The 27,020-nt window shown below is 49.1% G+C and overlaps 1 protein-coding gene across 6 annotated transcripts; it reads left to right on the forward strand.

Moving 5' to 3' along the window:
- The first annotated feature begins 2 nt into the window (after nucleotides 1-2).
- LOC144176007 (RING finger protein 141-like) lies at nucleotides 3-25,693 on the forward strand. Of its 6 annotated transcripts, none has more exons than XM_077705097.1 (6): nucleotides 3-107; nucleotides 5,956-6,062; nucleotides 7,264-7,453; nucleotides 7,514-7,622; nucleotides 15,555-15,656; nucleotides 24,064-25,693. In XM_077705097.1, the coding sequence occupies exons 3-6, from the start codon at nucleotides 7,335-7,337 to the stop codon at nucleotides 24,361-24,363; spliced, it is 630 nt and encodes a 209-aa protein (XP_077561223.1). In that variant the 5' UTR covers nucleotides 3-107; nucleotides 5,956-6,062; nucleotides 7,264-7,334; the 3' UTR covers nucleotides 24,364-25,693. The 6 variants fall into 6 exon arrangements, with proteins under 6 accessions (XP_077561223.1, XP_077561227.1, XP_077561222.1 ...); XM_077705101.1 differs by lacking the exon at nucleotides 5,956-6,062 and adding an exon at nucleotides 9,089-9,225 and having other exon boundaries at nucleotides 4-107; nucleotides 24,064-24,350; XM_077705098.1 differs by having other exon boundaries at nucleotides 6-107; nucleotides 5,988-6,062.
- The last annotated feature ends 1,327 nt before the right edge of the window (nucleotides 25,694-27,020 follow it).

Consider the following 27,020-nt stretch of genomic DNA (forward strand, 5'->3'; position numbering starts at 1 on the left):
TCCATGACTGCCAGCAAGCCGCAACCCGCGACTGCAGCGTTGGGTTGGCTAGATCATATGAAACGATAACACGCCTCGCTCGGCTGTGGCCCCTCCAAGCGCGGCTGGTAAGTTTTCGTATGCATGTCTAGAACAGGGGGCGGAAACTTTGGGGCCGCACAGCGCTGGTCGCGGCGGTGGCGGAACCACGTTGTTGAAATCCGCGGACGTGTTGTGGTCAAGGCGAGCGAAAGTGCTGCTGCGCTGGAGAAGTGTCTTTCGTCACTGGGCGCGTCACCTCGCGCGTGACTGTGCGCAGGTGCCTTCGAAGAAGGGCCACCGCTTGCCACTCGAAATCGCGGGATTGACGAGGCCGACATCATCTTCAGTTATCACAATCAGGGATCCAGTTATTCGAGGCTCTCGGACGAGGCCGCTCCGCGTGCGCGCGCACGCTTGTCACTCGGCGTGCACCCCCCCTGGTTCAGGAAAGCACGAGTACGCTGTCGAAAACGTTCGGAGCACGCCCGGGAGATGAGAGTCAACCTGTCCAGCGCCCGTAAACGGTTCACGAAGCAGGTTCATCACCTGATGCTGGTTTTTTGCCATGCAGTTGGCCTCCTGCAGACACCATACGAGGCGAACTGCGCGCGTTACAATCAGATCAAGCGGTATTCTCCATTGGCACAGAAACACCGGGCTTTCCTTGTCCTGTGCTGCTGCTGGGACAGCTTGGCCCTATCATATATTATAAGCAGTAGGGTGGGTTCGATTCCCTGCCGCAGCGGCCGCTGTTCTGATGGAGGCGAAAAGCAAAAATGCCCGTGTGTTCGAGTTCGGCGCACGTTAAAGATCTCCAGGTGATCTAAATTATTCCGGAGCCCTCCGCAATGGTGCGCCTATGAAGCGTTGGCGCGTTAAAACCCCATAATCAATCAATCAACACTGCTGAAAAGTGCATCGTTAGCGAAATGTGGAAGGTCGAAAGAAAGGTATCGTTTCATATTGCCAGTGGAGAGTCCCGAAGTAGAACAACACAACGTTGGTTGCGCGCTGCAACGTACGCAGGCTTGCCAAGCCCCTGGCATGTTGCCGCCTCTGACTGTGATTTGATCATTGACTCAGATTCCCGCCATAGGCTCATTTATTACAACAGTTAGATCAGAGCAAGTGTCAAAAAGCAGAGGCAAAAACTCTCGCATTTATTAATTACAACTGTGGCTCGGAACATATGCTCAGTCTCAGTGAGAATCACAGGCCACTCTAGAAGACAAAAGTGTGTGTGAAATCTTGGGCGAGGCAAGTCTGGGTAACGTTGAAGCAGATGATCCTAATGGTACATTTTCAGCATAGGCCAACGCAGCGCCACAACCAAAAGACAGTGAAGTTTGTCCCTTAGTCCGTTGCAGGTAAGCCAGGAATAAATGAAACTTGGTGTAGCAAATCTCATAGAAATTATAGTGCTTGACTAGATGAGCAAAAATAACACTAAGGACAACCACAAACTGTCCTGTCACATATGCTGCCAAACCAGTTCTGTAAGGCTTAAGGATAAAATGCTCACGTCAACAGCCTGGTGTGCCAGTTCAGGAAAAAGTCATGTGCTGACAAAGCTTGATCGCTTAATTTGCGCGTGTACCAACCTGGCTCGGTGTAGACTGTGGTTTGCACACGAGCGCGCTTCACGTCAATTGCCACACACACACAATTTTTCCGTACACTGCAGGTGCCGTACGGCAGTTTCAGCGTGTGTGTTTATATAGGGGGCAAGCTATCTCGCGCAACGGCTGATATCGAGAAGCACACACAGTGCTGACCACATCAGCTGTAAGCCAGCCAACAACACTGAGCGCTGCCGCAGGCTTTTCATTGCACGTCGAAACATGAAGAAGCAGTCAGGGAGGAACATACCACTCCCTCCAGATTCATAAAATCGGCCAACCATTTTAGCGTACCCTGGAAAAGAAGCTTTCAAAACAAGCAGAATTGTGTCCTATTGCATTTGTTGCTTTGCTGCTCTGACAGAGTAGTATAAAAAATGAAGGAAGCTCACACTAACGTGTAAGGTATAGCAAAGCGGTATACAACTTTCACGACCTTCACAAAGGTCCACGATTGCAGCCAATTTGCTTGTTCTTTGCTGCCCCAACAACCTTAAATCCATCACTGTTGCTTTAAGTGTGCGCTTCTTTGATTTTTCTGAAGTGATAATCACCTTGGAGGGGTGATGACACGTCTTTCTCATTCCGAGCAAGTGTTTCCACAATTGCAGCGAACGCTTTGGTCTGTCTTTCTTTTTTGCCAACCTTCCCAAATCGGCGTGCTTGGATTGAGAAATGTGTGCCGGGGACGCTGGGTGGTCGTCACGAGGCACGCACACACGAGCGCTAGGCATTTCCTTGGTTTTGTTAACTGCCAAGCGGTCGCCGCGAAGCCCGCACTCACATGCACGTCTCGGCAATTCCTGGACATTTTTAACTGCGGACACGAAAAATGATGCTTTGCTAAACAGCTTCGCTGCTAAAAAAACTGGAGCCGTCAGACAGCCTCAGGTTGGCTGAAGCACTTCAACTAGCAGACACAGACCTATCAAAACAGCCTGTGCGTGCGATTTTTTGTGAGTAAGTAATCTCATTGGCACACACTGCCTATACTTGGGTACAACTTAAGAATGGCAATGGCAGTCGCCGCTGTGCCTCATCACCGCCGCTGGATGTTACTCCGTGCAGCGGAAGTAGTGCATTACTGGGAATATTTTAGACACGGCACGAGCCGTTTTTGTTAATTTTTTGGGGTTAATATGCTTATAAACTACTGCAGCAACGACAAACAAGCTACGTGAGAAAAGGCAGACGATATCACGCATTCATAGCAGTGTCTTTTCAAAGCGCACACGCCCGTTCACATCTGGGTCCGTTGCTTATGGGCGGAGTGATACTGTACATGAGCTATTGCCATTCGTAACTTGTTCCCCCCGAGTATACACAGGATTTTGCTTTGGGGGTGGGGGGAGCCCACATAAATGACAAACAAAAATTTGGAACCGTAAAAATTAAAAACACTTCCCTTTACATAACCCTCCAGTTATTCTTTTTATCTTTGACATTGAAATTGCCTTATCCTGATGGAAGCAGACGGACGATGGGTGGTCTTTATTTTATGGCACAAAGAGTCCATATCATCGCCAATTGCACTCCCTCTCCTCCCTTGTCATGTCCCCGAAAATCTGTGGTTGCGGCCCTCTGCATCTCGGCGTCTTCCTTTTGCGAACGGCAAAGGCAGCAGCCTGGAAGGCCGCTCATGGTCTTGGAGTATTTACTGCTGATCCCAATTGTACACGACGGTAGGAAAAGAAATTTGGCCGGATTTGTTTTGTAAGAATAAATACTGCCACCCACTTTGTGGCCAATAATGCAAAAGTTAGTACGGAATAGGAGTGGATAGTAGGCGTCATAATCTCACAACAGTTAGCGCGTTGCGCAACAGATGGGAGGACACAATTGGAAGAATAAAACAGTGAGTGAAGCATTTATTGAACAAAAATTGCGCTTAGCTGCAAATTGAATTCTTCAGCATTTTGTCCATATGAGCTAAATAATTCCATCCTATTCAATTTATTTACTAGAAGAAGATCTAGATGGATTTCTGGCTTGCATGTTGTTGAAGACGACTGAGGCCCAGTAACCAATACATTGCATGGCTCACATGACATATGCATACCATGCATCCATATTTGGAAATGAATGCAATGTTTCTGAAAATTTCCATTCAGTAGACGTAAGAAAACATGATATAACACCAAAAATACTGAATTAGGACATGATAGGAATGAATACAATGTTTTTGAAAATTTCCATTCAATGGACGTAGAAAACACAATATAACACCAGCAAAAATGCTGAATTAAAACATGATAGCAAACAACACTGTTTGTGAACAGATGAAAAGAGATCAAGCAAATGCACGTAACAATTTACAATGCAGTAGTGATTGGTAATTGGATGAATAAACAAAAAGCATAAGCATGGACAATACAAAACACATTGAGGTCTTTGACCCCAACATAACACAAACAACATTCAGTATGACAGGTTGCAAACCAAATGATATAAACGCAGACACTGTCGAAAAGAAAAAAACTGAAATAGGGAAAAACCGCAAATAATTCTAATTTCGTGTCAAACGAAATCAAGCAGAATGTTCGTCGGTTGACAGTCATTCCACGTCTCGAGATTGATTCACACAAGAAATTGAAGGCGTCGATGTGGCGATAGCGTGAAACGGCGAATTGCGGCTTCCTCAAGCCCAACTGGTACTTCTCGCTGTGAGTAGAGAAGGGCAATGCCACAAGCCCTGGTTGAGACGTTGTGGTGCGCAGGCGTGTCTTCCGTCGTCCCAGAGGGGAGAATGAGCGCTCGGCGGTCGCCATCGTGGCCAAGGCTTGGAGGAACCTCCGGATGTTTGGGTTGGCTGCAGTTGGCCGCAGGAGCATTGTTGCCCTTCTCCCAGTCGTGCCGCCGCAGCCTGGTTCAGCGCGCTCGTTGCCCGCTTCCCGTCAATGTCTCCGGTGTCTTCAACAACGTTGTCCGGACGGCTGTGTGCGGTGGAAGAACTCAGCCCATAGAAATCGTGTTTTGCAAATCTCTCTCTCACCTGATTGCCTAAACAGTCCATCTGAGCGAGGCAACATGTCTCGGGGTCGCTCACGGCACTCATGCTGCTCCGGTGCCTTGGCAACCATATCTGAGATGTCCGCTGCTTTTGTGGCTTGGTGAAGTGTGATTTTGAACTCGTGTACACATTCTGACGCTTCTTCCCTAACATCTTTCACGCAAGAAAGAGCTGATGGCAAATAGCGGTAATGTCGGTGCCAGGGCCGTTGCTGCTGTGTGCAGGCTGATCAGAAAACTGCCGGATGGTACTGAGAGAGCCAAAGGATGTACACCCGAGAGGCAGTCTCTGAGTGTGCAGCCGCAACCGTCGCGACACAATCCCTCCATTGGGGGTCTCGCAAAGAGACGCAAGTCACTCGTTCCGGGACTCTGGACAAACGCGTCCAATCCTCGTTGCCAGTATCGTGCTTCTGATCAGGGAGGTGCGGAAGAATGAGCAAATCTCTTTGATTGTGCCCATACTGTTCCCTGTATCCAGAACTGTGGAGGTATCGCACAGAGCAAAGTGCAGGCACTGACTTGCACAGTGTAGAAGTAATGCCGGTGGGTGCTCCTCCCAGGTCGCAGCTTGGACACCATTCAGTCGTCCCGACATAGCTCTATCGTAGCCCTGTCCTTTTAGGGGCCGCAGGTCAATTCCGACCGCAGTGAGGAAAGTGATTGTTTCTCTGGCCAGTTGCCCAGCCGCTGAGCGTGCCCAAGCAAATCTCCACACTTGTTGTGCACGTACCAGACACAAATGGACATTTTCGCGAGCCCTCCAGTATCCATCGGCCAGTACAGTACGCTAAAAGCCTCGTTGATTCCCCTGGCTACACATCCTCCTGCAAGCGTCACTTTGAGTGCGGAGGCGGATGTGGAAACAGTGGGCACTGTAGGGAGCTGTCCCCACATGTTCCCCTCGTCTGTAACAGCACCCCGAAGTTCTTCCGGTTCTTTGTCAAGGGCCCCGCATCGTTGTGGCCTTGCCTTCCACAGAAAATGATGGCGTCTGCCACCGGTTTTCTTTGGTTGTCCATCTGGCTGAAGGATGTTCAGCCGATTCCCAGAGGTTGCTTCCAAGTGGTGCCTGCTTGCTTGACAGGCACTCAATGGCCTTCTTCCAGTTGGTGAAAGGAGGCGTTGTAAGTGCACCGGGCCTCACGGGTGCGCCAGAAGATCCCGCAGTGGCTGTGCGAGCAAGCAAGCCAAGGCCGTCTTTGTAACCAGCTGAGCTGGCACTTACTTTTTCAGCCCATCCCACATTGCACCATTTGAAAGTCGTCTGGAGTCTATGGTCGAGTGAGCAGGTCCCGTTCCACAGAATCATCTAGGCCCTGGCCTTTGGTCCTGCAGTAACAGCCCATGTCCAGTGTTCCCGCTGAAGCGAGGCTACGTGTGCCAAACATTCCTGCACGGCATTTTAACGAAGTAAGTAGAGCAATAAAAATTTTGGCTGCTGCTATTAGAATTCGTAAGTTCGTTTACACAACAAGCGTGATTGGCCTGCATTATTTTGAAGCTGAAATCTGCATAAACCCATGCTTTACAAGTAAGCTGATGTTAACTTTAAAGAGCGCTTTACGTTATAGCTATGGTTACTCCCCCATAGTTTCATTTTTTAGTGAAGCATACTATGATTTCAGCAGGCATTCTAGTGATGTTACGTTGAATAGCGGCCATGGGTATTATGTAACGAGCGTAGAATTTATCTCCACTTAAACCAACAAAATAGGGCGAACAAGAGCAGTGAGTGTGGAAGTCATGAAGGCCTAAAAGTGTCGATTGGAGACAGGGTGTTTTCAGTATGCAGCAGTGAGCGGCTTAGAAGGCGTGCCCCTTCTGGCTCGTTAACATAAAGCGCAACAGAGTCGCAAAGGATAGCTGCTTTGAAGGTGCGTTCGTACTGCGTCGTAAGTGGAGAAATGCGTAAACAATGCGCTGGTGAACCACCACGGTATTGGACTGCGCCGAAACATCACTAGTGTTGCATTGTGCCTGAACGACGTCGACGTGCGGAGTCAAAAGCAGCAACAATCAGCGTGAACAGCTTCGCTAAAACAGCAGTTCCCTAACGGCCCGATATCTGCGCGATTCTTGTCTTAACAGCGGAGTTGTTGTAGCTGGCCGTAATGTGCAACGCGTAATTCATTAAAAGTACCAAGAAAATGCCAGGCACTCGTGAGCGTGTGCCTCGCGGCAACTGCCGACCGTCCCTAGCACTCGCAGTGGCTTTGCAAAAAAAAAGAAAAAAAAAAGAAAAAAAACCCGAAATCTCTGATGAAAACTCCAAGGAGCGCCACACGTTGCCTAGCAACCAACAACGCCTGCTCCACGGAACCTCGACGCGACTCCGGGAATGCCGTGCATGTGTCGTGCACGTACGGGCTGCCACTGCACCCCAGATGTCGTCAAGCACTACCGCGCAGTAATGCTTGGCATGAGGAACACAATGATATCGATGCGTATGATGGCTACCACTAGCGCAGTGCAAAGCAACGACGGAACATGTAGTAAATAAACCATTTCAAACGGAAAAGAGCAGTGGGATCGTCTCGTGGGCAGCTGTGCAGTGCAGAAAGGGTAGAGCGGCTGTGGCTGCAGCCTGACTCAACTGGCCCTGTGTGCGCAGGAGAGTGCGGTGCTTTGCGTGCCAGCCGGCGTGGGGGCCTCTTCTCCTGGCCAGAGCGTGCTGGAGGCCCCATGGGATCGCAGCTGAGCTCGGAGGTGCTGGGGGCCGTGCGGCACACGCAGGTCTTCAGCGAGCTCACCACGCTCACCTACGAGCGCTTCTTCGCCAAGGTGGACGAGCTGAACCACATGTGAGCTGCTGCCCCCTCCCCGCCACCCCTGAGCCGCGCTGACCCCCGTCCCCCTCCCAGATGCCAGTACCTGACGGACAGCAAGCAGCGGAGGCTGGTCTTTGAGGTGCACTGCCCCTCGGAGACGCCCGTGCTGTGGAAGAACGAAGTCAGGGTCACCTGCACAAGGGTCAGTAACGCCCAGGGTCTGGCACTGGCGAGTGACAAACTCCCTTCTCCAATAGTGCGAGGAAAAGGGCAGCAAAAAATGGGCTGGGAGGTTAGTCGGGGTTTTTCTGGTTGAAAGGGGACAAGTACTACCTCATCCAAGCTTGTTTGAGCAACCGGTGCAGAAAGTTGAACCCAAGAAATTTGCCTCTAGATGTTATTGGTGATCATTAGCTCAGTTATAGAGTCATTTTAAGCAAATAGAATGTGGCAGTCTTCTTTGAATGTCCTCAAGGTGTTGAACGTTCTTAAATTTGTTGTACGGATGGCAGACCATGCTAGCACATTATACTGCAAAAACCTGTGTATAGCTCGAACCCCCGTTTAGTCTGGAATGTAATTTGGGATGTAATTTGGCATGTAATTTGGGATGTAACACCCGGAACGGTGGCTGTCGAGAAGTGGGAAAAGGCAGCAGCAGTGCGGCGGCAAGTTGCAGTGGCAATAGATGAGGCCAACGCATGGAAGAAGCCAAGTGCGGGTAGGCGGAGCAGGTGCGGGTAAGCAGGTGTGGCCCAGCACTATCTCTCTGGGGACAAAACCTTCCTGGCAGAGCACAGAGCCCTGATTATGATAGCGCAGAGAAATATTCGAAACTGAAAATTTCACATCACGTAATCTGGAAAAATAGCTCGCACTATATGCAGGTTTTTACGGTAATGGGGTCGGGTGTAGGCCAAGTATTTCTCACGAGAGGGAGCATCTTTAAGTTGACATAGTTGAGGTGGATATGCTGAAGTGCAAATGTCGCTGATATAGTACAAGTACTCTAGGCTAAATTGTTAGTTATTTTAACGCCAAATTTAAGTGCACTGAGCATAAATCTGACAATTGACAGTCGTTTGCTAATTCACTGTTGGTGCCCTGATAACTGATGCGTCGTAGCTACAAATGATGTTCCTTTTCTTTTTTGAAGAAACAGCAACGCTCCATTTTCACCCTTGAGAGGTACATATCTGCACCAAAGCCTAAGATGGTGCTGCATGAATAAAAACGAAACTTATTTTGGAAGGGCATTTGCAGAGGTAACCAGGAGGTGGCTTTACTTTTCTTTTAAATGCCTCCAATAGAAATTGCTGCATCAAGGTGACTGATTTTGAGTAAATGCAGGAGTGAAGAAAGTCGGCTTGCCCGCCTACGAGCCTCAAGGGTCTAATGGCCTTGATGCGGCCTGCTCGTCCTGGGCCATCTGGCCTCCTGCCCAGCCAGCCATCACATCTGCAAGAGTACGGGGAAGAATTGAGGAGGCGTAGGCCATGTTTGGCTGGCTTGTGGGCGTTCATGCAGTGAGCAGCGGGTGCTTGAAAGGGCCACTTTTGCTGCCTCTTTTTGTCCCGGGGTCAGTGATGAGGGCATGGCAAACGTGGCGGCGCATGTCTAGCTTGTGTGGGGTTGCGCACCCCTGATGCGAGTTCTCTGCCTGGCCAGCTGGACGGGGGGCCCTCGCGGACGCTGAGCCTGCGCCAGTTCCTGCACACGTACCACACCATCAAGGCCTACTACACGGCGGCAGCCGCAGCAGCCGAGGCAGAGGGGGCCGTGTGTGCCTCCGCCCTGTTCACGGGGTGAGTTTGCGCGGGACGAGTGCCCCAGGGGCGCCACCTCCTTGCTTCGTCGTGCCCCGCAAGGGGCCAGGATGCTCGGAAAGGGTGATCCAGTGGCGGGTGCATGCACAACCAGTGCACCTCGCCGCGAGCATTCCGCTCGGCCTTGCACTCATCCACAGTCGCCCACGCACTGGGTGCCTCCTTCTGCAGCACTCACTAGGGAGTACCTGCACTGTGGTACAGTCGTTGTGCACTCCGAACCCTCCGCTTGTGCATCGTATCAACAGTGTCAGTGAAGTGCTTCGGGGAGCAGGACGAGCGGTTTGATTTCTGGCCTGGGCCTGTTTGCACACCCACGCCAGCTGGTGTTCACCTAGAGACATCTTATTTGACTTCAGTGCAAACACGTTCGGCTCGCCAGTGTGCCACATGCCCAAGGGTTGGGGCCCTCTCTTGTACAGCGTCACACTGCCGTGTAAGGGCTCATGGGCCCAGTCTGCTTTTCGCCCGTGGAGCCCTCTGGAGGTACTTCGGGCAAGCAAACTGACTGCCTGCGCAGGTGGAATTGGCATAGGTCGGGGTACTCACTCGTGCGTACGATGATGAGCGAGTACAGACTCGGACAAAAAGAGTGAGCACGACAATGAGTGAGTGCAGACCCAGACAGAAAATGTGAGTGGGGTGACGAGTGAGTACAGATGTGAGTTCATGGACTCGCGAGTGCAGTGCTCGAGAGTAGGACTGAGGAGTACTGTACTCGTGGGTTTAAACTTGTGACGTTGATCGCGCACTCGAGTCACGACGTGTGTGAACGAGTCTTGCGCGTTTCGAGTTGCCCCCTACAGTGCGATGTGAAGGGGGGAAAACTGCGGCTGTCTCCACTCCCTCTCTGGCAGAGTCCGCTCGTCACGCAGTCGCCATTGGGAACGCCCGCGCAAGCATGGGGGGCTTTGCTGCGCTTTCTTTGTTCTCATTGTTCGGAGGGAGGGGCGTGCGAGGCTGCTAGCGTGAACAGCGCCCGCTGACACCATTCATTCTCGGCCTTCAGGATCGGCAAAGCCCATCTGAGCCACCCACAGTGGGGAAAAGGGAGGCAGCAGAGCCATGCCAGTGCGGGGTGGAAGTGTTCCCTGACTCGGGCCGTAGACCTAGATGCGACCTTGCGTGCGGATGCAAGTGGTTGATTGAACATTTTTGAAAACGAGTAAATGTGAGTACGGATTGAGTACGAGTAGTTATGAGCACAGAGTAAGATAAAGAGGAGCACGGACTGTGACCCAGAAAAAACCATTGGGCCGATGATGTCCCTGCGCCACCGGCTGCCCAGCCTTCACTTCGCTGTCTTCCTCCTTTACACCTCTCTCGTCGTCGTGGCTCTGTACGTTGCTGTCCCCTTGTTCGCTCTCCCCAGGGGCTTGTTTTCTTTCGCCGCAACATCTGTTTTCTAACATGGCAAATTGTGCGCGCTGTCACGAGACGCAAGCAGAATCTAAATCACGGGGCGCTGCTGCAGTTAGCGGTGGGGTAATTGCACATGTGGCGGTTGCTTATTCTGCATCGGGGAACGTTTAGTCACAAGTAATCGAGGCAAGCTGAAAAATATTGCTCCAAGCCAGCAGGTATAGGATGCAATTGTACGACGAGGATTTCTAAAAAACAAACAAGAAATGAGGCAGAGCACACTACAACATGCACTCCAGCCTTATACGACTTGCGGTAAAGCGATGAAGTGCGAAATTCACCCTTTTTATTCTCACCCGCTATCCTGCCGCGTGCCTAAAGGAGCCATGAAGAGAAAACACAAGTTCGGTTCATTCAAAAGATTGCCTCGTTAGCATCATACTGACACCACTTTCGACGCACACTTTGCTCACGTAAGCTGTATAATTAGGATAAAAGGGAATGGCCGTGCGACCCACTAGCTCATTTCCCGCAACAGAAACTACGTTGTCACGCGCCAGCTCTGCGATTGGCTGAGGCTGGCAAAAGCAAACACAAATTAGGCAGAGATTATAAGCTTGCTGAACGAGCTGGTTTTTAGGGCACATTCTTTTTATATCAGTACGAATGGTGGTACAAACAGTGGGAGTTACGAAAGCACACGTAAACATAGAAGTACCGATGCATACTGCTGTTGGTACTGCGCGCACTATGCTTCGTTTAGATTCACAGCACTGCAGTGCTTTTGGGTTGTTTCCGACAACACTGGCCGATTGACGCAAGCGACGGTGCCTTACGTGACCATGTTTGTCGAGCGAGCATTGTGTTTCACGAAACGGTTATTTTCCCCATCAACAAAAACAAGCCAGGCTTAAATACGGTCACAAACAAACCAAGGGCAGAAAACGGCTCGCCGCGGTGTGGTGGCGCCATCCAGGTTGACTAACAGGAAACAAGCCTCTGCTCCACTGTAAGTTTAGCTGAAAGACCTGTTCTTATGATGTCATTGCACACGTCGTTGCACACATGTCATTGCACACGTCGGGTGAGAATCAAAATTTTAGCTTAAACTGATTAATTTTGCAGTAAATAAAGCATCGTTTGCTTCCGGACAAGCGCTTGGGGCCACTATAAAACACGAAATCTTTCGGATAAAACACTCTTGTATTTTGTCTTCATGGCCCCTTGAATGGTTTATGCTCCTTTTGCACACTAACAACATTAACGAGGGTCGTCTGCAATGTATAGGCGTGCGGCGATGATGCATACATTTCTACACTAGAAATTTGAGGGTGCTGCCTCTGTCAGCATGATTAGGCGATCGAAAAATTCCGAACGCTATCTTTGTTTTAACCCGTGTCGTAACTTAAGGCCCGGTGTTCACTGTCACTGTGCGGTCGTGTAATCTTGTCAATGCCGCCAGCGGATAACACCATATGCATTTCTGAGCAATGTGTTCTGAAACTTGGTTTGTCAAAATGAAGTTGTTCTAGAAAAAAGAGCCAAGCCGAATAATGACCTATGTTCTGTCATAAGAAGTAGCTGTCGGTTTTTTTTTAATTAAATTTAATTTAAAAATAAATTTAGTATAAAATAAACCTGCTTAAATCCACACCTGTCGCTATCTTATTCTAGGTGGCATCGATGGAAGTCTGCCCCTGCATGTCGTATCTGCGTGTCCTAATTAACAGCTGGACAACCAGCTTGGGGGCTCGCAAGTGTTTACATGTTGAACAGGGAGGTGAAATGCAGCCTTGGTACGGAAATATCCTGGGGGAAGTGTCGCCCAGCGTACCCAGGCACTTCGGAAATACTCTCATCTAGTCTGAACAGTCATGCAATTCAAATGGTTAGGGTGATTTGAAACCTAGTGAAACGTAGTCTCTTCAAAGACACCTAGCCCCAGTGATTGTTTTTTCAAGCTGCCCTTTGCGTTTTACGTGCGTTCCACAGCAAGGAGCAAGCTGCTGTCACTATAGACCTTATGCAAAAACTGGGGCCCTCTTGCGGGAACTGCGTGCGCTTCCGCCATGTTGGAGGATTCCCGGATCTCATGATGCCCCTGTGTGCATGATAGCCCAAGCTTAGCGACGCGCATGTCGGTATTTATCGTTGTCCAAGATGCCCAAATACTGCCGTGTAACTTTCTGGGCACAAAGATAATACGAGGATGACCACAGAAATAGCGTACACATCTTTTTTTTTTTTTTTTTCCAACGGAAGCATGACTCGAGCTCTGCGTGAAGTCGCTTGCGGGTGTCAACTTCCCTTCGCGCAGTAATAATATAGCTAGATCGCATGCATAGTCACGAAACGAATGTTATGTGCAGGACTAAAAAGGTACCGAAGTGAGCTATTTTCTAGCCCTTTATATGCCGCGGAGCACTCCTCCCTGCTGGTAGTTAAGGCGCACTGCATCGGTCAGCTCGTACTTTATTGTGAGGGTAGAGTTTTGAGTCTGCCGTTCGTGCTTTGCGCGCTCGCGCTTTTTTTTTTATTCTGGACGTTCGGTAGGCTTTAATGCAAGTATTACGCATTCTTTCGTTTGCCAAACGTTACAGGAAATAAGGGACCCGCGAGAGTTGCAACCTTGACGTAGCGCCATGAGTTGCGCAAATAACGTACGTAGTAATTCCGTGTATCGGTCGTTTACCGCTCGTCGCCTGCTCTTCAACCGTACCCTATTTTCCCAAGATCAATTTTTTCAAGCGAAATTTTCTAAGCGGTAGTGTGAACCCCGTTTTGTTGTCCACGGCGCGAGCAAAGGACACTCAGCGGTCACCGCGAGGCACGCGCTCACGAGCGCTCGGCATCTTCTTGCTCTTTAACGTTTTCGCAGTATTTTTTTTTTTTTGCTAAAGCTTTTGCGTGCACTGGGGATGCTGCGGTCACCGCGAGGCATGCGCTCACCACGCTCGGCAATTTATTGCTAATTTAATTATTCACTGGCAATATATTGGTAATTTATTGGCAATGTTTAACGCGTTCCACGCCACACACGTTACGCGCTACACATTATGGCCAGCTACAACAGCTCCGCTGTTAAAAAATGCGAGGTATGCAATTTTTTTAAGTGTTTTTTTTTTCTTTTGCAGGTTTCCTCTGCGTCTCCGAGGATCCTTAGCGTATAGCTATATCGCGACTGCGCCCCCTCCCCCAATTCAACCTCAGGACAGCCCGCAAGTTTCAAAGCGGTTCAGGAATGACCTCTTGAGAAACCCGCAGGATGCTAACCAACATGGATGTACTTTCAATGTTTGCGTTCTCAAAGCCCCCCCCAAAAAAAGAGAGAAGAAACGCAACAGCCTCCAACAGTTTCCCTGCCGGTGCCTCACTGACTGTTTTTTCGATGCATAATGCGTATTTACGAAGTCGCCCACAAATGTAGGCAACAGAGAAAGGTCCACAGATCACTCGTCGTTCATTTTGCTGCGCTTAAATCCGAACATAAAAGGATCGCCAAGCCGAGAAAGCCCCTCACACGCTCCGTACCAAGCAATCCCGGGACCGCCATCCCCCAACATGGCGTCGCGTGCTCGTTCCGTTTTTCTTCCGGTAGATGGCGGCACTTTTGCATAAGGTCTATTGGGATGTAGTTCTCAGAGCGCAGCGCAGTGTGGTATGCAGTATGCACAATGCAGCCCCAAAAGAGAAGAAAAGAAGCTCGGGGCTACATCCCGGTGCAACACGAGCAGAGATACTGAAGCAATTCATGTCAGCTGACTGTTTAGCATTCATGCCAAATTTGAGTCAGTAGTTTACAAATGGCGAAAAAGAAGATGGTACTTTTAAAATCGCTGCTTGTCAGAACTACTTGGCTTTTGTGATAAAATGTAGAACGCAACCGAATTTGTATTCGCCAATTTGGGGGGTGTACTCCCATTCGTGGCACGCAGTGCGAAAAAGGTAGCGTTTCTCTAGCGCCCAGGTGCCTGTATGTGGTCTCTACATTTTGTTTTCCGGCTCTGCAAGCTAAGCCTTGCGGTATCTTTGCCATACGACAACTTCATTTCGTGAGGTAGTGCTTACTCGGGAGGTGCTGTCCAACATGCACATCAACCCGTGCGTAGTAGGCCTGAAACGGACGCAAAGCTGCGCCAAAACAGGCCCAAAACAACCGCCGCAGAAGCAGACGACAAAACTGATGGAGTGGGTTCCGCCATTGCACCCGCCGAGCCGAGCAGGCTGCAGCGCGCAGGGAATGCTGGTTACAGCGCCCATTCACCGCGTCATGTACACTGTGCTTCGCGAGTGAGGGACAGTAAGGGCCTGTCGAAGAGAGCGATGTCGGCGCTGCTCATTATCTTACTCCGTGGTCATGAGTGACTACTGATTGAGTACTAGTGAGGACAATTACGAATGAGCATGTGATGAGTCAGTATGAGTGATTTTGAGAACGAGCTTTCTGAGTATGAGTTGGAGTGAGTGCAGTGGGAACGAAAAAGATTGCGATTCAGTTTGAGCGAGTTCTTGCTGTTTTGCCGACCTATGAGAATCGGGAGTTTAGAACAAGATCATCAGCGAAAGTGCAGTGACTGGCCCTTCCACATTTTGTGGCCATGCTCACTCCAGGGCTAGCCAACAAGGCAAGGGACTTTGTGTGTGCCGTCTTGGTGGTTCCTCGTGGCCGAGTTCTGGAAGGGGGGCCGAGAGAGATTCCTTCAGCTGCTGACCATCCAGTGTCAGCTCAGAGCATCTTACAGTGAGGGGATCAGTTGTGCATAGCTGTTGGCACTAGTTTTGTGCGTCCAAATGGTTGAAAAGCAGCTATGGCCCAGGTGGGTGCGGATTTTCGGGGGGTCACAAGGAATGGTGAGTGCCTGCTAGTGCCCGAAAGGGGCCTGGCAGTGCCCATCTCCCTCCTGTCGTGAAGGCCTCTGCAGGGCTGGCGTGTGCCCCTCTTGCAGGGTGCTGGGGGATCTGGAGGAGTGCTGCATCTGCATGGAGCAGAAGCCCGAGGTGACCCTGCCCTGCACCCACAGCTACTGCCTGCGCTGCATCGAGCAGTGGTGAGGCCCTGCACCCAAATCGCCCCAGCTGGGACGTTTTCGGGAACTCCCTCGTGGAGTTCACCAGAAAGCGAGCAAATGAACTAGCAGCTTGGCATGTCTGACATTGTGAAGGCCAAGGTGCTTGAAATCGCAAACGCTTTCAGTGAATACCAGCAAGAGCTGAACGAGCAAATTTATGACGCAGGCGCGCGTGTCGAATGAAAATGTCTTCTGCCACGTCTTTCACGTCTGTGCTGTAGGATCGACGCCAAAATTGTGTTTGAAAGTCTGCCAAGTAACAGGGGTGAGACAGCTGCGCATATTGCGCACTTTTGATACAAATCTGCTTTCCTGCGCCAGGCTGCTCCAAAAGCTTGAAAATTGCAAAAATTGCGCCAAACTGCTCCAAAACAGTCTGAGAGCCAAGGATTTTAACGCTCCCGCCAGTTTCAGTGGGGAAAAATGCTTACTGACGGCATCATTTTCCAGCACCCCCAAGGTGATCCTGTTTGTAAAGATAAAAAACCCGCATAAAATTGTCCCCAAGATAGTTTTTTCGAAGGTCACCATGTCGGGTTGCACATGTTATATTCTGTGTTTTTTTAAAGTTTTCCCATGGAAAACAATTGTAAAGTTCTGTAGAAAAAATATGTATGTGTACTCAGGCAACAAACTACTGGTGAAAATTTATGAAAAGACGGCAATTTTCGGAGCGCCGTATCTCCAGAACGGCAATACTGGGCGCCGCCATCTTGATGTTGTGAATATTGGAAAACATGGCCATCGGGCGAAGCAGTTGCTCGTGGTTCAGGCAGAGTGCTCTTCACCAATTTCTACTGTGGTTTTGGTAATGGGGGTGGCGGGGTTTTCATTTAGTCGTTTGATCTGGTGAGGAAAGTTGCGTGACTCGCAGAACGGGAGTTCATCAAAAACAACGTGGGGCCCGTGATTTCACCGTGTTTCGGCCTCGAGTGAGAGGCGCGGTGCGTGAAGTGAAATTTCGGACTCATTGCGGTGTTATAATAAAACGCTAAGTTATTGCTGCCCTTGACAGCAAGCTTGCGAGTGGCGGAAATGAGACGATCGACACTGAAGAATTGGCGGCGCAGGCTACATAGCCGCAAAATGTTCAAGCAGTGGCCGATAGCGGGACGGGCTAGTAATAATTGTTTATCTATCTGAAGTGAAATTTAATTCCATAAGGGAGGTGGCTAAACATACCAACGTTATTCATATTGCGATCGTAGTCAATGCGCACCTTGGGGATTCAAATGGGAGGGCTGGTGGGGTGCGAAGATTGTCACCGCGCTTTGCGCAACTTTTGCCATGCCTCTACAATTGTGTGTAAAGCCGAGTCTGGGATAACAAAAATAATAATTTCAGCATTCACATGATAATGAAAATGCCTTACGATTGCTTAGTTTTTCGATACAATGTTTTCAACGGCACTCCATGCTATCTATGCATAGAGCCTAAGAATTTATAAATGGCTTGTAAAACGGAAGCGCAGTACGTGCCTTGTGATACTCTAGTAGAAAATACTTCATTGAAAGGCTGTTTCAGTGTTATGTACGTTCAAAACCCCATTAAAAAGTGCACCACCCCCCCTTCCCTCACCCCCCTAGTTGCCAAAAATTTGATTTTAAGGCTCCTAAGGTGACGCAATAAATGTCGTCATTCTGCTCCAAATCAAGGTTCTTCTGCTCCAAAATCGAGATTTCGCTGCTCCAAAAACTGCTCCCAAATCTGATTCAGCTGTCTCACCCCTGAAGTAAGCTTACAGTCAGGGGCCTGTTTGAATCGTTCGAATGCCGTGCGTAGTCTCTGCAGGGCAGCATGTTCGGCCAACCAACGACAGTCTGGGTAATGGCTGCCATAGTGAATCTAGTGAAGCTCCTCTGGATCAAGCGCTGCAACTATTTCTGATTCATCGTCAGCCACCCAGACAGGCGAAAAAATTCCCTTCTCAGTAAAAAATCTCTCTGGTCTGTTTTGCTTGGAAAATTTTGGGGGAAGATAAATTTGATGTCCTGCTTGTTTTGGAGCTGAAGTCACAATATCCCTCTTTCGTAACGTCTCGAAGGTGCACACAGCATCAGTGTTGCAGTTCAGCATACTACTGGGAAATGGATTCCTCTCGAAATTTGGTAATCAAAGCTGAGGCCAGTGCCACCAAATTTTTGCTTTCCATCATCCGTGTCCTAAAACGGCCACGAGGGATGGGACAAGGAAGTGTGTATGAAGATAGTTCTCATAAAAAGAAGTCTGCCTACCTAAAACACAATCCCAAAGCCGGCTCGGGTAGGGGGCATGTTGGACGAGTCGTGGGAAATTGGAAACTTTACAGCTGTAAAACACAAACTGTTGCTGCGGGTTTTTTTTTTTTCAACAGAGACTTTGCATACTGTAAAATGATTTCACAAACTCGTTTCTGATTTTCAAGTGGTATTCCTTTTAATAAAAAATACCAAACTTGACACATTTTCAAAAATTGCCAAAATGTCAGGCCCTGTTTCGCTGCATGTACACAAGCTAGGGAGTCCAATTTTTTAGCATTATTCCTTTAACCTTTTCCATTCTTCATGCCAATTTTCGTTGTCGTTTATGTAGAAAAAATGATTCAATATGAAGAACGCGCTGGATTGCAGGTCAGTCGCTCATTTTGGTCTAATTTAAAACTGCACTTAAAAAAAGGCCATCTTCGATTTTTTCCAAACTTTCACGAATTGAAGTCGGAGTTGCTTTCTATCACAGCCTTTAAAAACGTGTTGCACTATTGTTGTAGTTTTGCAGCTACAGAGCACTAAATACAACCTGGTAGCTGTACTGCAGGGATATACTAGAGTGGTATGTGGCCAACTCCTGACGGCAACGTGAGGTGGCAAATGGCTGGTACAACTACAAAAAAAAATGATAAATGTGGAATGGATGTGACCATGCTTTCTTGAAATTAACCATGAATAAAGTACACAGAATTTTAACACGTGGTAGAAATAATTTTTAAGTGGATTGCTCAAGCTAGCACACATACATTTTCTGAATGCATCTCTTGATGCACTTCTCACTGTTTTTGTGTGCACCCCGTGTAGGCACACTCACATGAACACAAATGTTAAAATGATTTCCAGGCACTGAGAGGAGGCTGCTTGTTTAGGACATGCGCCGGTGAAGCCCAGCATTAGAAAATCGACAGTTGGACTAGTTGGTAGTAATCCTTGAACATGTTTTGACTCGGTGCAGACACAAGGAAAAAAATAGAGAAGCGGCAGCGCTGTCGTCATCTGTCTGGATGAGTCTGGACTACTTGCGATGTTTTAGTCCAGCTTGGAGCACCAGGGAGACATGCGCATCTGCTATGAAGTGTGGCAGCTTTCTTCCTGCTTCGTTCCACTCAGATGAAATCTTTCTGTCTCGCGGAACAACACAGAGCAGCTGGTAAAGCAAGGAATAACCGTGATCATAGCTGCAGTCGGGGATCGCAGGAGTGACCTTCAAAAATCTTTTTCAGCTGCGGACAGTTTCTCCGTGATCATTACGTGCGGCTATTCAGGCAAGCCCGCGACACCTGAGGGGGTTTTAGGGCCCAAGGGAAGTGTAGTGGGAAGCATGTGTTCGGCGACCATTGTTTGGAAGGGCGAAAGAAAAAAGCATCTCAAAGGAACTTCCGCAGCATGACGAGTCTGCACTCTGTCGTGTTGAAGTTGTGAATGGAGTCACACCACATCTGAGGTGTCTGAGAACAGGTTGCACTGAAGTGACTGCGGACTCTTCAGACACTTATGGTAGAGCTCAGAAATGTCAGCTCTAAGACACTGCCCGAATTGAGACAGCTTTGTTGGAGTTCGTACACCAGGCGAGGGCAGGAGGACACTAAAAATGTTTTCATCCAGCTGCAGAACACGAGCCGCAACCAAAGCTTCAACATCAGCACGATGACGGTCAATGAACTTGCAGCGTGCATTTGACACTTCAGGCTTGCATACAAAGTGCTGTCGCCTGTTTACACTGTACGACCTCGTCATTGCTGAGTGCCCTTGCTATGGTTACAGAGATCGTAACGTTCTCAGGGACTTGAGACACAGTTGTGCACCTGTTGCGAAAACCGCAGTTTGGGGAGAGCATGAGTTGGCGATGTGGCAAAGGAAACGCCTAAAGTGCAAACAGAAGAACCATTTGCCGTCTCGGTCAGTTCAACAAATTTTTTATCTCTTCTCATGTGTGTGGTGGCTTACCAAATCTAATTATTTTTCAAGCCATATTCAAGCTTAGCAGTGTTTTTAAAAAGGCCATGTTTGAAATTATGTGGTTAGGCACGGCCAGGAGAATAAGCCTGCAGTCCTCCATTTGAGCTCCTACGTAGGATTCAGGGGCTGTGTACTTTATTCACGGTTAACTTCAAGAGAGCATGGGCACATCCATTTCACTTTCATGTTTTTTTAGTTGTTCTGGCCATTTCTCGCCTCACGTTGCCATGAGAAGTTTGCTACAGGCCACTTGAGGACGTCCCCGCATTGCATCTACGAGGTCGTCCTTAATGCTGTACAGCTACAAAACTACGACAATAGTGCAATGTGTTTTTCAAGCCTGTGGCAGAAAAAAACTTCGAATTCGATTCGTGAAAGCTTGAAAAAAATTGAAGATGGCCTTCTTTTTATATTCGGTTTGAAATTAGACCAAAATTAAGAGAACGTGTTGCTGGGCGTGTTGGTTGAGGTCTACAAACATACTGAGTGGCGCAAATACACAACACACAAGAAAGAAGACATGGACAGGCGCTACACTTTCAACAGTTTAATAGCAACGACCGCAACGTACATATATACACACATCCGGACAGGCGCAATAGAGATGCCCACAGCGTCAACGCAAGAATTTATCTAAAAACCGCCCCTCGGCTTTGAACAATACCACCCAAGTGTCACTGACGCAGTCACTGTGGAAAGTCCTACATTGGCCAAACTGGGAGATGTTTGAACGACCGCCTAAGGGATCATCATCGTCATCATCACCAGCCTATCTACGCCCAGTGCAGGGCAAAGGCCTCTCCCATTATTCTCCAATTACCTCGGTCCTGTGCCAACTGTGACCAATTTATCCCCGCAAACTTCTTGATCTCATCTGCCCATCTAACTTTCGGCCGCCCACTGCAACGCTTGCCTTCTCTAGGGATCCACTCTGTTACCCTTAATGACCAGCGGTTATCTTGCCTTCGCATTACATGCCCTGCCCACGTCCACTTCTTCTTCTTAATTTCTACTAATATGTCTTTAACACCAGTTTGCTCCCTGACCCACTCCGCTCTCTTCTTGTCCCTTAATGTTACACCTATCATTTTCCGCTCCATTGCCCGCTGAGTCGTTCTCAATTTAAGTTGAACCCTCTAAGTGAGCCTCCAAGTTTCTGCCCCGTAGGTGAGTACCGGTAAGATGCAGCTGTCATACACTTTCTTCTTCAGCGACAATGGTAGGCTGCTATTCATTATCTGAGAATGTCTGCCATATGCACCCCACCCCATTCTGATCCTTCTAATTACCTCTGCCTCATGGTTGGGATCTGGGGTCACAACTTGGCCTAAGTAGATATATTCGCTTACCACTTCCACTGCCTCGCCACCTATCTCAAACTGCTGTGCTGTCTCGAGGTTATTGATCATTGCTTTAGTTTTCTGCATATTATTTTCAGGCCCACGGTTCTACTCTGTTCGCCCAGTGCGGAAAGCATGCTTTGCAATTCGTCCCCCGAGTTACTTAGCAAGGCAACGTCATCAGCAAATCTGAGGTTACTGAGGTATTCTCCATTAACCCTTACTCCCACCTGTTCCCAATCCAACGTTCTGAATACTTCTTGTAAGCATGCTGTGAATAACATTGGAGAGATTGTGTCTCCTTGTCTGACACCCTTCCTTATAGGTATTTTACTGCTCTCCTTATGGAGGATGATGGTAGCTGTAGACCCATTGTAGATATCCTCTCTAGTATTCTTACATAATGCTCATCTACCCCCTGGTTCCGTAATGCCTGAATGACTGCTAGGGTTTCGACCGAGTCAAATGCTTTCTCATAATCTATGAAGGCTATATATAGGGGTTCAGTATGCTCAGCGCACTTCTCTATCACCTGATTGATCGTCACATGCGCTAAATTTAAAATCTAATAATGGCGCACATTTAACACCGCATTTTGATTCCTGCACAAAGTGTGAGCCATGATTTTCTGAGACAAAGATACTGGGAAAGAGCAGATATCAGAAGGCCTGAGAATTGCTTGAGGCGCATCGGATCAGATTGAAAAGAAGTGACTGCGTCAGTGACACTTCGGTGGTATTGTTCAAAGCCGAGGGGTGGTTTTTAGATAAATTCTTGCGTTGACGCTGTGGGCATCTCTATTGCGCATGTCGGGATGTGTGTATATATGTACGTTGCGGTCGTTGCTATTAAACTGTTGGAAGTGTAGCGCCTGTCCGTGTCTTCTTTCTTGTGTGTTGTGTATTTGCGCCACTCAGTATGTTTGTAGACCAAAATTAGACCATGAAATTAGACCACGACTGACCTGCAATGCAGTGTATTTTTTAAAATGAACCATTTTTTTCTACATAAACAAAAAACAAAACCCGAGGAGCAGGCACAAAATGTCTCTCCTGGTGATCCAATGGCCCATAGGAAAAATGATATCCAAACAGGCATGCGGAGCATTGCTCCTTTGAAGCCCTTTAAACAAAGCTAACCGCTCCGTTACATGCTCTCGGCAGCCCATAAGAAAATGTCCGATGTGACCTGTTGCACAACAAGTTGCACCCAGAGGTGAGGAGATAAGTTTCAGCTTATAAAGCCATGCTGGTGTCTGCGCCGAGGTCCGGATGCGGAACAGTAAGGATGCAAAGAAACAAGGCCAGACATTTCGGAAGTTTTTGAAAATGTGTCAAGTTGGTTATTTTTTATTAAAAAGAATAGTACTTGAAGATTAGAAATGAGTTTGTGAAATCCTCTTACAGTATGCAAAGTCTCGGCAGAAAAAAACCTGCGGCTGTAGCTGCTAGTTTGTGTTTTACAGCTGTAAAAGTTTCCAAGTTCATGCGACTTGTCCAATGCACCTGTCACCCGAGCTGGCTTTGGGATTTTTTTTTTTTTAGGTAGGCAGAAAATCTTTTTTTTTTATAAAAACTACCTTTATGCATGTTTTCCCCTGTGCACAAGGGCCTATATACAAAATTTTCGTCAAAGTTGAAGATGTTTACTGGACACGCCTGTCCCATCTGTCATGGAAACACTCAGAAATAAATTCTGCTTTATACATGCGCACATTGAACAGCATGCAGACTCAGTGACTGATGACTCATCTCCTTTTTGCAGCCTTATACAGACTGTCCTCACTCGTGTGGCACATGCAGTGCTACCCCCCCCCTGCGAAGCCTGTGTGTGTGTGTGCACTTGTCAGCGTGTTGTGCAGAGATGGTGTTTCTTCTGTTCATGCTGTGACAGTCAGGGACGGGAAAATCAGTGGGCCTTGTCTTTGGCAGATGCGTAGGTTGCTCTTTAAGGAGTACTGACACGAAAATTTTATGTTCCACTTTTATTGCTTTTATGGATGCTTCATGGTCTGGCGAACCCGAAACAGTAAATACTTCAGCGCGCGATAAATAATTACATTGAATGGCCTGAAAATTGTTAGTTTCAAATTCCCGCACTTTCATCCCAAAAGGCACATATGACAGAATCCCGGCATGACCTCACTGCTTAGTGCAGACGTCAAAACACTGCAAAGGCCGGTGGGGGTGTTGTTTCGACCGCGCCGCTGTCGGAGCTGAACGACTGAGCTGCCTGAAGGTGCTAGGCCTACCATTGCAGTGGAAATTCGATGACCGCTTTCAATAAAAGTCCTGATGGTGACTTCTGTTGCGATTCCGGGCTGTGTTATCGCTTCCTTTCCCGTGTGTGGAACTTTATTTTTGCCAACAGTGCCTTTCTGGGCAGCGGTTATGCCTGTACCTCTGGCTGCGTGCACCCGTTTGTGAATGTGCCGACGCCTGCTCGCCGCTTGCGGGGCCGCGCGCGTGAAGTGACGTCACGAGTTTTTGACGAGCGGTGTCGCGTCAGTTCTTTTGGCTATCACGGGATGATGTCACGCTGATGTCCATTTGCTGAGTGCCGCTCTGCACGTTGTTCCGTCGGTGCGATAAATGAGATCCAGTTGAAGTATGTTGCATGCGTCGCAGGCTGCTGTCATATGCGCCTTTCAGCCAGGGTATTCGGTTGGGTAAAGGAAGCAAACTGTGCATTAATATTACCGCCGAATATTGGTGTCAGTACTCCTTCAAGATCTGGAGCAAGTTCAGCTAGGCCATCCATGGTGTGGCCCTTCAGAGTGTGGCAGAGAGGGTGCGTGCAAGCAGCCAGCGTGGCCCAGCAGTGCCTGCCTGCCTTGCGCAGGAACGTGTGCAACCGGACGTGCCCGCTGTGCCGGGAGGAGTTTTCCGGCACCGAGGAGAGCTGGGTGATGTCGGAGGCGCCGGCCTCCTCCGAGGTGCTCAGCGAGGTGCACAAGGCCCTGGCCCAGCTGCCCGGGGGGCCCTGAGGGCGGACGGGGGCTGCCTGCTTCCTGCGGCCGCCTGCCACCCACGCTGTGGCCACTGCTGCAGCACGCTCAGTGGCCCGGCCAGGGGACTGCTTCATTTTCTCGTCCCCCCTTCCTTTTGTGCCATCAGGGCTGCACCCTTGAAGCGGCTATGAAGCCGAAATACAACCTCGCTTGTGTGAAAGAGCAGGCTTCGGGCAACTTGCTCAACTGCATTCTAGCCTTGGAAAAGGGAGCGGAACGCGTGTGGACCAGCTACGGGACAACCAGGAACGCCAGCTGGCTTTGCCAGAATTGGAGCCACCAAGCCCATGGGGCCACCCCATAGCAGAACCCCAGGACTCGCACCTGGTGGCCAGAGCGCACACTGCAGCAGCAAAGGGGTAGCTTCACTGCTGGGCAAACAGAGGTGGGTGTCGCTCGCTGCTAGGCCAGCCCAGCCGAGTGCCCCCACGAGCCGATGGGCGTTGGCAGCAGCCGTGACGCGCCACACGCGGCCACTGAGGGCTGCGCTGCTTCTCACCAGGCCCCACCACCTGCAGCCCTGCCCCCCACGAGGGCCCCCAACGAAGCAGAGCAGAGGAGCAGAGCTCGCCCTGGCAAGGGGCGAGGCCACGCACTGCGTCACGAAGAAGCTGCAGCAGTGATTCCTGTGCACAGCCACTCGTGAGGGGGGGCTTCCAGACCTCCTGGTAAATCGGGGCATCTCGTCTAATGGAGACGCCAGCAGCTTGGCAGAGTGCGAGTACGCTCAGAGGGCACTGTGAGCCACTGCAGCGGTAGTTTTTCATGGTTAGCTTTAGGCAGATGTTTGCACCTGTTCTTTCCATGCAGCCTGTGGCGTGGCTCTTGTAGGTATGCCACCAAGTGTCAACTGGATGGCAGCAGTCATGGCACCTGAGTGCCCCAGAAAGTATGAAAGGGGAAACGCGACACAGTGTCAGGCAAATTTGTGTTGCCAAAAGTAGGTGCTTTGTGCCAATTAATTGCGCGCCACGATGTCTATCACCGCAATGTCTAAGATAATGTTGGAGCAACTGTTTTATGGCTCACGCCCGTAGCGGCTTCACAGAACAAGGGGGCACACTGATGAAAAAAGGCAATATTCAAAACGAAGTACAATTATGAGCAGTAAATTCATGGATGCCTCAAGTTTGCTGTTCAGTGCTGAGAGTTCCTCTGTTGTTTCTATTTTGTTGGTTCGTCATTTCAGCTTTGTTTCGAGGAAATGTCTTCAAGCACTCACGTGATAGCTGAGTCATGTGTCTTTGTGCTGCACCGGTGATTGGTTCTGTTTTTGTGGTCAATGAGCGGCCAGACGTGGATTAGTTGACAAGCCGCCCTCTGTTGTGGTTGTGACCCCTGGGGACACAGGGGTTTTTGTAATACTAAAGCCAAAGAGGAGAGGACCTGCTTGGCGTAGGCTCTTCTGACTCTGGCTCTTCGGTTGTACATACACCTGTAAATAAATTGGCCAGTTTTGGAGTAGGTTGTTGTCTGCCAGGTGCCTTTGAAAAACGAGCCATCACGTCATTTTCAATCATCTATCGCTGGGTGGACGTTATTCGAGGAGCGGATTTTTGTGCACACATTTTGCAGCTTTAAAATCACCTGCAGAACATGACCACTGCCATTGCGTGGCATTAATGAAGCCAAAAAAGGATAAGTGATCATTCCAGTGCCATCGTCTGTTGCACTGGACCAGCGTTTCGAGAGGAGGTGCTCACTCTCTGCAAATGTCGTCGAAAGTCTTGGGCCGCCCCTGCCCTGCCTCTTTCTCCCTCCGCCCACCTCTCGCAATGTTCTCCCCCTCTCTGGGTCCTCCCGTTATAAATCAGGGGTGGAAGTGCTGCTCCATTTGCTCCACACTGTTCCAATCCGCTTTTCTAGCTCCATCCTGTTATAAAAGGCAGAATTGCGCCGAAACTGCTCCAAAGTGGCACCACAAAATGTGAGGCAAGTGCGAGATGAAGCGCAAGCCAGTCGCATTGAGCACGGAGCAGTAGGCACTCATTCGTTCAGCTGTCATTCACGACATGGCGCACTCCGGTGGACTCTGTGAAGGATACTCGGAGCTTGGAGTTGCCCGTCTCCATTTCCCGGCCTCCAAACGGCGACACAGTTTCACGGGACTTGAGAGTGACCTTGTGGTGCGGGTGAATTCACGAAGTTCAGCCTGAAATGCAACTTCACCGCACAGCACACTGCACCGTGATGCGTGCGTCGGCACCAGCCGTCATTGCAATCTTTGCGCGTGGTGTGAAAAGCGATAACTAAAGTAGGTTTTATTGTTGTGCTTGCCATTCCAAAAGTTGGATGCCGCCGTGCCCTGTTCACCAGGATGAAACAACAGGCGATGCTTTGCACAAGCGGTCTCTTAATTAAAGCTTGCAACTGTCTTGTCCAGTGCCACCTGTTTCTTGCAGGTGGGAGGAGCGTCCTCTCCCCCGTTCTCCCTTTGCGAAGAAAACAAGTTGATAAACACTGGTACGTTCGTTATTTGGATAAACACGAAGCACTTGCACAGTATTTTTGCTCAGTTACAAGTGTGTCAATTACTTGATCAATAGTGCGAATATTTTTCCCTTCGTTTTGTAAACGTGAACATTTAATTATTTTGCCTTTCTCTGGAATCTAGTCAGGTCTGCTTCAGGTTATCTCCAGGAACTTTCTTCCTCTCTTAGGTTTATTTTTCTATAGTTTCTTTAGGTGTAGAATGAAGGTAAACCTATCTTAGGTGCATTTCGCCTAGCTCTGGAAGTGTTTTTTTTTTTTTTTTCTCTCAAGTTGTTTCTCATGGCTGTAATGGTGT

The sequence above is a fragment of the Haemaphysalis longicornis genome, unplaced genomic scaffold (genome assembly GCF_048455015.1).
Source record: "Haemaphysalis longicornis isolate Haplotype H1 unplaced genomic scaffold, Haemaphysalis longicornis Haplotype H1 scaffold_3, whole genome shotgun sequence".
Classification (NCBI taxonomy): domain Eukaryota; kingdom Metazoa; phylum Arthropoda; class Arachnida; order Ixodida; family Ixodidae; genus Haemaphysalis; species Haemaphysalis longicornis.

Excerpts from the sequence above, each read along its gene's own strand:
- LOC144176007 (XM_077705097.1), top strand. The coding sequence starts at position 7,335 with ATGGGATCGCAGCTGAGCTCGGAGGTGCTGGGGGCCGTGCGGCACACG. Across the intron at positions 7,454-7,513 it reads GTGGACGAGCTGAACCACAT|ATGCCAGTACCTGACGGACA; the intron begins GTGAGCTGCTGC and ends TCCCCCTCCCAG. Across the intron at positions 7,623-15,554 it reads TCAGGGTCACCTGCACAAGG|GGTGCTGGGGGATCTGGAGG; the intron begins GTCAGTAACGCC and ends CCCCTCTTGCAG.